Genomic DNA, 7,356 nt, shown 5'->3' on the forward strand with positions numbered 1-7,356 from the left:
GATGTTTAACCTGGATCACAATACCAGGCTTCAGTGGAAGGTGCAATGTTGGGGGGTCCTCCATGGGTATCCCAAACCCTGGGGGCTCTCACACCTGGTTATGGGAGAAAGGGAGCCCAGCAAGGCAGAAGGGAGGGTGGAATGAGGGCAGGGGATGGGATAGCATCATCTGTGGGAACAGAGCAACATCCTTTTGAACAGAGCACTCATCCCAAAGCCAGGGTCCTGCTTGCCCCAGCCCTGCTGGCAGCAGCTCCCTGCAGTGACAAAAGCACCCAGCCAAGATACAGCACACTGGGGAAAAAAAAAAAGGAAAAAAATCTGACTTGTAAAAATAGGAGGCAGTAATAACTGTTAATTCACTATTTTTAATTTAAAGTTCAGTCATGAAAGGTTTCCAGCCATAACAGTGCATCTCACTCACTTAAGACCAAGACACACAGACAAGTCCCAGCCAGCCAGGATTTCTCCCTGACAGATTCCCTGCCTTCAGCTGAATGCCGTTTCCAGCACGGCAATCCCAACCATGGAAGGACAACAATCACACCTATCCCAGTTCTGTGGGACAGCAGCACCACTGGTTTCTTCTCCAAGGAAAACACCATTGAAAGCAACCCCTCTGGATGGAGGAGACCTGGAGTTGAGCTCCCCACCCTGAGAGTAACAGAGCAGGAGGAGGATGGGTCAGTTGGCCAAATCCCAGGCAGAGGTGACAGCCTGAAGAGCTGAGCAGAGATTTTGTAGTATCCATGCACCACTCAGCAGATTTGCAAGGGCTCCTCAGAGAGGCTCCAGGGTGTCATCTGCTGAGGAAAAGTCAGAGGAGGTGGCAGCAACCAGGGTTTAGGGCAGCAGAGGTGGTGGCTTGCAGGCCTGGCCATCAGAGGAGAGAGAAGGGACAAGGACAGGACCCCACAGCACAATGTGACTGCAGAAGCAAACCCTGGGACAGCAGCAGAGGCTAAGCACAGTTCATCCAGCTGAGCAGGCACCCTGCAACTCCAGAGCTGCCAGGATGATGCTTCTCCACCAGCATCTCTGGAGCAAGCCCTACCCATCTCCTGCTAACCCTTGCACAGTGTCCCAAGCCCCAGATGAGCAGGAATAGGCACCTTTTTCCTCTTTGGGGTCATTTATTTATAGATTTAAAGAAATAAAAATAGAAAAAGAGGTAAAAAGTGCATGCTGAGGCAAAAGAAATGTTCATTGTAATGAAGCCAGAGCAGAAGGTGGGCTGGCAAGGGGTCCCTCTGCCCTTCTGAGGGGGGAACATTCCTCCTGCATGCACAGAGACAGGGCAGTGGGGCTCTCCCTTCAAACCCCGCCAAATTCATGCTCACAGTATCCAACGTAGAGAGGCTGTGCCTGGACACCACGCCTGGGAAGAGAACAGAAGGATGGCATCAGGGAGAGGGCACAGGCAGAGACACCACCAGGTCTGAGGGCTTCCAGTGGCACAGGGTGGCTGTGGGTGCCCCGTTTCAGGTGTGACAAGGAGGGAGTGGTTTTCATCCTGTGCTTATAAACTCAGTTTTTTGCTCATGTGTGGGAGCACGGGGTGAGGACAGGTTTCCTGGGGAAGCTGGTGCTGCAGGAGGAGTGGCAAGAGCTGACAAGTCCCCTCCTTCCTCAGCACAAAGCCCTCTCCTCGCCAGAGCCACCAGCCTACGCCAGCAGCAGGAGCGCTCTTCCAGCGCTGCACAAAGCAGGCTCTGCCCACGCACAGGCAGCACAAAAACCAGGGCTTTCCAGAGGAACAAGGGTCATTTTGCAGCAGGGCAAGCCCTTCTCCCTCCTGCCCTCCCAGGGTTGAGCCCAGAGCAGTAGGGCAAGGGCAGCTGCCCCAGGATGGTTACCCGAGCAGCGTGCAGCGGAACTCCGCCAGCCGGGCGTACGCATCTTGCACGTTCCCAACAGTCTTATTGCTCCAGAGTCTTTCAGCTACGGCCCCAGCTCTCGGCCTTGAAGACAAGGGACAGGCAGTCAGGACAGGGGGGAGCTCAGAAGATTCTTACATGAAGCCCTGAACTCCCAAGTACTTCTCTAATCACCGTCCTTCCACACACAAAGGCTTCGGAGTATCCCAAGATCTGCTCCTGGACACGTGCCCATCAGGAGCAGACCAGGGTGACAGCACAGAGGGGTGCTAAACACAACCTGGCTGCAGCAGCAGGTTGTTACAGACTTGCAAACTCCCATTTCAGCCTCAGTGAAGCTGTTACCAGCACAGAGAGGACAGGGACAGGCACCATGTGCAGACCAAACCCATGAGTTCAGCACGACACTCGGTGGCAAAGAAAAGGGATGCAAGCCCAGCCTCACACAACACAAGTGACCTCCCTGTGGCCTCCCTTACCAGAGCCTGGGGGTCAGGTTGGTGACATCCACATATTCACCCCACATGCAGGCCTCGCCACCAATCACCAGGGCCTTCTGCTCAGGGCTGCCTGTGGAGGGGACAGCAAAGCAGCCACTCCTGGCACTACATCTGAGTGCCAAGGCAGCTGCCATGCAGAAAGGGGACACAAGGAACACACCTTCAAACATCAAGGGCTCCACCTTATAGGCTTCTATCCAGTCCTGCCCGTAGGAGATGCGGTTGAGGTACCAGGGTGCAGAGAGCAGGGCCCTGTAGCCAGACCTGGTGACATTGGCCATCTCGTTCAGGTAATGCAGGTTGTTCTCCTTCCACACGTGGATGATGGTGTCAGGCCTCAGCTGAGGAGCACAGGTGAACACGGGGCAGGGATCAGTGCAGTGACAGAAGCACCACCTGCTCCCCTGAGCAGAGTGCCCTGACCCCTCCACATCCCCAAAAGGAAGCTGAGGCAGACTTGGGCTTGATTTTTGAGCCACTTTCCATCTGGTTTGCAGGAACAACAGAAGGAGACATAAGGCCATTTGCAGAGTGTCCTGGGAAGGGTTAAAACCTGCATCCTAGAGGGAGCAGAGCATTGGCAGCAGTGTGACAAAGCCAAGATGAGGGCAGCTCATCGGCAGCACCATCTTGAGATTGACCATAGTCCCATTACAGAGTAACACCCATCAGTCCCAGCACAGCCCCCCAGAGCACACCAGTGTGTCAGAGGGGGGCTGGCACTGTTCACCCCAGCACAGTCCCCCAGAGCACGCCAGTGTGTCAGAGGGGGGCTGGCACTGTTCACCCCAGCACAGTCCCCCAGAGCACGCCAGTGTGTCAGAGGGGGGCTGGCACTGTTCACCCCAGCACAGTCCCCCAGAGCACGCCAGTGTGTCAGAGGGGGGCTGGCACTGTTCACCCCAGCACAGTCCCCCAGAGCACGCCAGTGTGTCAGAGGGGGGCTGGCACTGTTCACCCCAGCACAGTCCCCCAGAGCACGCCAGTGTGTCAGAGGGGGGCTGGCACTGTTCACCCCAGCACAGTCCCCCAGAGCACGCCAGTGTGTCAGAGGGGGGCTGGCACTGTTCACCCCAGCACAGTCCCCCAGAGCACGCCAGTGTGTCAGAGGGGGGCTGGCACTGTTCACCCCAGCACAGTCCCCCAGAGCACGCCAGTGTGTCAGAGGGGTGCTGGCACTGTTCACCCCAGCACAGGCAGCTCTCACCTTCACGTCGTTGTCAAACACCTCCTGCCACACAATATAACCTTTGCCAAGGGAAGAGACGATGTCCAGAAGCCTGGAGTGGGAAAAGTACCAAGTTTTCAGTGATAGCACTGATTCCCTCTTTGGTGGTTACATACAGCCTAAGGAGTAGCACAGATATTCCCAACACCCTCAGCAGGATGTGGAGGTGCTTCTGAAGGAGAAGGGAGAGAGCATAGCCCCTTATGGGGCTTCTTTCTCCTCAGCCCCGGGCTTTTTTGTGGTCAATCTCCCACTAAAACGTTCCCTTTTGGGGTCAGGGAGACATGACCAACAGGAAAGCTCCTGGAAAGGTCATCTGGTGTCCCCAAGACAGAAGACATTTGAGCTGGTCACACAGTGCAGCAGCAGGCCCTGGATGCCCTGTCCTTACCTCTGGATGTAGAAAGACTCTAATTTTTTGTAATCTTGACCAAGGCCCATCTCAGCCATGAAAGCACGGATTTCTGGATTGGATTTCCTGTGCACCAAAGAGAAGAAACAAAACCATTGCAACCTGAGCTCTGCAGTAAGGTCAAGGCATGGTCAAGTCCCTCCCACATCAGTCCAAGGCTTGCCCAGGTATTCCAGAGCTGTGGCTGGACCAGCACCAGTAGCTCCCTACATTCAGCATCACCATGAGGACAGAAATCCCAAAAACCCCAAGCACCACCACTACCCCTGGCCTGGGAGAGCAGGACACCAAAGCTCACGACCAAGAAGCCACGGGCTGGGACTCCAATCCCAAATATTTACCCCCAGTCCCCATGCAGACTGATCTCAAACTCACCAGCACGTGAAATCTACCTCATCACCACCAAGGTGGAGAAAGAAGTCTGGGAACACAGTGCTGACCTCTCGGAACAAACTGGTCACAAACTGGTAGGTGCTGTTAACAATGGGGTTGATGGGCCCATAGACTCCAGAAGGAGCCTCGCCCATATAGCAGGGAGTCAGGAGGCCTGGAGCACCTGATGATAACAAATGCAGGATGGTGAGGAAGGAGCAAAGTATGGCCATATCATCCTCTACAATGCCCCTCAGCACAACTCAGGGCCTGTCAGGGGACAGGGAAGGAGGCACAGCCACAGCTCCAGCTGTGACCACACAGCTGGAGAATTCTAACATGGGCCCTGGCATTTGGAAGCAGGGAAAGGAGAGAAAAAGAGAATGGAATGTTTTTCTGGAGCTTCTTGCACTTCTAGACATAGAAGAGGAGGCACAGTCCCTGGAGTAGATAAGCAGTGTGTCAGCACTGGGACACAGCTGAGCAGAGCAAGGAAGCTTGGCCAGCTGTACTCTCAGTTAAACACAAGATTCTTGCAATAAGCCATGATCTTAGTTTTGACAGAGCAGATGCTCCCACAAAAAAATCACCCAGCTTGGACCCAAGAAAAGATGGAAATGTTTCCCTTTGGATTTTGCTCTAGAAGTTGGACCACTGAGTCCCACATCCCCCAAATAACAGTTTGCTCCTCATCAAAGCCAGCCTGTGGGACAGTGCTGCCCACACTCAGCTTTTAGGGTCCACATTGCAGCACCCATTCCTGCCCCTGGGACAGCACCAAGTCCCCTCAGAGCAGCAGCAGGCAGGGTGTGCTCCTCACCTGGGCCCCAGGAGAGGGTGTGGCCGGGGGTGTCGAACTCGGCGATGACTCTGATGCCGCGCAGCCGCGCGTACTCGATCACACTGCGCACGTCACTGGCTGTGTACACGTGGGTCATGGCATTGAAGGCTCCCTAGGACACAGGAAAGCTCAGTGCCCTGCTCAGGAGCAGGGATCTGCTCACCTGAGCTGGGCTTTGGTGATCATTACCTGCTTGCTGAGCTCTGGGAATGTGGAACTCTCATAGGGGAAAGATGGGTCATCCACAATGTGCCAGTGAAAGACATTGAACTTGTTGTAAGCCATGACGTCCTGGGAAGGAACAGGACAAAGATGAAACACGTCCCATCCCTTCTGAAAGGTCACCCAGCTTGCCACAGATAGAGAACAAGTTCCTCCAGCTCCAGAAGGACAAGGCAGAGTCCCTAAATGTTCCCCAAGATCCAAGAGGGATTCAGACACCACCCTCTAAACACAAAAGCTGCACAGGGCCAGGAATACTTCTGCTTAGTAAAATCCCTGTTCTCCCTGTAACTGAGCCACTGGTGGAGATCTGGAAGTTTAATTCTTGGGATGAGCATAGAACAACCACCCACCTTTGCCAGTGTTTTCCCTTGCCTTAGAAACAACTCAGCCCTGGAGAGTAACCTGGACTGCAGGAATCCAAAATACCTCAGGGTGTACTTACTAACAAAGGCAGCTGAGAAATCACCCAAACAAGGGAGCTCAGTTGTCACAGGGGAAGGGACACACAATTAAACCATCTCATCTCTCAGCACAGGTGCCCTACCAGAGTTTCCAGGATAGCTTTCAGAGGCAGGTAGTGTCGAGAGGTGTCCAGCAACAGTCCCCGGTGAGGGAAGCGGGGAAAGTCCACAATTTCTGTCTCATTGATGTAGTACTGCACACAGAAGACACGAGGAAGATGTGAGCAGGATGTTGGACAAATGGCCATTAGCAAGAGACAGTGAGGGTCACCATTGTCCCCCGGGCTGGCAGGACAGAGGTGCCCTCACTGCCCAGAGTGCAAAGTGTCCAGAAAGAGCTGCAGCACTTCTTTACCCTCTCAGAAGGCAGGGATCTGGCTGGATCCATGAATTTCGACTTGGCCCTTGCAAGGCTGTGCCCACTCATCCCAAGCATCCCAGCAACCCTCAGCTTGTCCCCATAGAGGCTGGGGCACTATGGAGAGCTGCCTGCTCCCAGGGGATGAGGCCAGGACTCACCGTGCCATTCTCATCTCTCCCAACAAGCTGGCTGAATGTTTCCAGGCCTGCAGGAAAACACACAGCCCCTTTCTCAGCACAGACACCCCCAAAGGAGCAGAGCTCAATTAATAAAGTCTATGGAAAGAGAGAGGCACTGGAGACATCCCCACAGGCCCGAGGCAGGGAGAGTGGGAATGCCCTGTGGGAAGCACAGCTCACCTCGGAGAGCTCCCCAGACGGTCTCTGCTGAGAGCAGCATGGAGCCTTTGGAGACAGACAGCTTATCTGAAAAATAGCATCAGGGGGATGGATGTCCCACACTGCCACAACAGCACTGGGCAGGGCTCAGAACTGCACCCTCAGACTCCAGAGAACTGAATTTTGGCCCCCTCTTGCTGTTTTAATCCTCTCTCCACTGCTTTATCAGCACCCTCAGGTATGTCCCTCCTGCCCTGCCCCAGTGTCACAAGAGCAGGGAATTGGTGCACTCCTCAAATCCAAGGGTAACTGCACAGTGCTACTTCTCAGTGACAGGCACAGAAACAGCCACGTTCCCTCCTGCTCCCAACCCTGACACTTACAGCTCTCATTGGAGTCCAGGCTGGGAAACCCATCACAGCCCGGAGTGGAAACATGGATGAGAAGCTTGGTGCAGGGTGTTTCCCAGGAAGGCTCATTCTCTGCAAAGAACACAGACCATGCACATCAACCCCATCCCAGCTCTTCTCCCTGCTTCCAAGCCCACCACCATCCTCCCAGCCCAGCTAGGGATGGAGGCAGACACAGGCACCCCTTCCTGCACCCCAAAACAGCATGGTGCTCAGCAGGGGTTAATTTCAACAGAGCCAAACAGGAGAACATGAGTTGATCCAAACCTGTGAGGAAGCCCAAAAGGAAACTTAAAGGAGCACACAAGAGAGGAGAAACATCAGAATATGG

General features: G+C 54.4%; 1 protein-coding gene across 1 annotated transcript; it reads right to left on the reverse strand.

The window, feature by feature from the left end:
• Positions 1-348: 348 nt before the first annotated feature.
• Positions 349-7,092, reverse strand: HEXA (hexosaminidase subunit alpha). Its single transcript, XM_014309017.2, has 13 exons — positions 6,999-7,092; positions 6,637-6,702; positions 6,436-6,482; positions 6,000-6,110; positions 5,420-5,521; positions 5,210-5,342; positions 4,393-4,573; positions 3,997-4,083; positions 3,585-3,657; positions 2,538-2,718; positions 2,357-2,447; positions 1,857-1,961; positions 349-1,378 (listed from the first exon to the last, which is right to left on the reverse strand). The coding sequence occupies exons 2-13, from the start codon at positions 6,674-6,676 to the stop codon at positions 1,315-1,317; spliced, it is 1,215 nt and encodes a 404-aa protein (XP_014164492.1). The 5' UTR covers positions 6,677-6,702; positions 6,999-7,092; the 3' UTR covers positions 349-1,314.
• Between the last annotated feature and the right edge of the window lie 264 nt (positions 7,093-7,356).

Source organism: Geospiza fortis, unplaced genomic scaffold (assembly GCF_000277835.1).
Source record: "Geospiza fortis unplaced genomic scaffold, GeoFor_1.0 scaffold317, whole genome shotgun sequence".
NCBI classification, from domain to species: Eukaryota; Metazoa; Chordata; class Aves; order Passeriformes; family Thraupidae; genus Geospiza; species Geospiza fortis.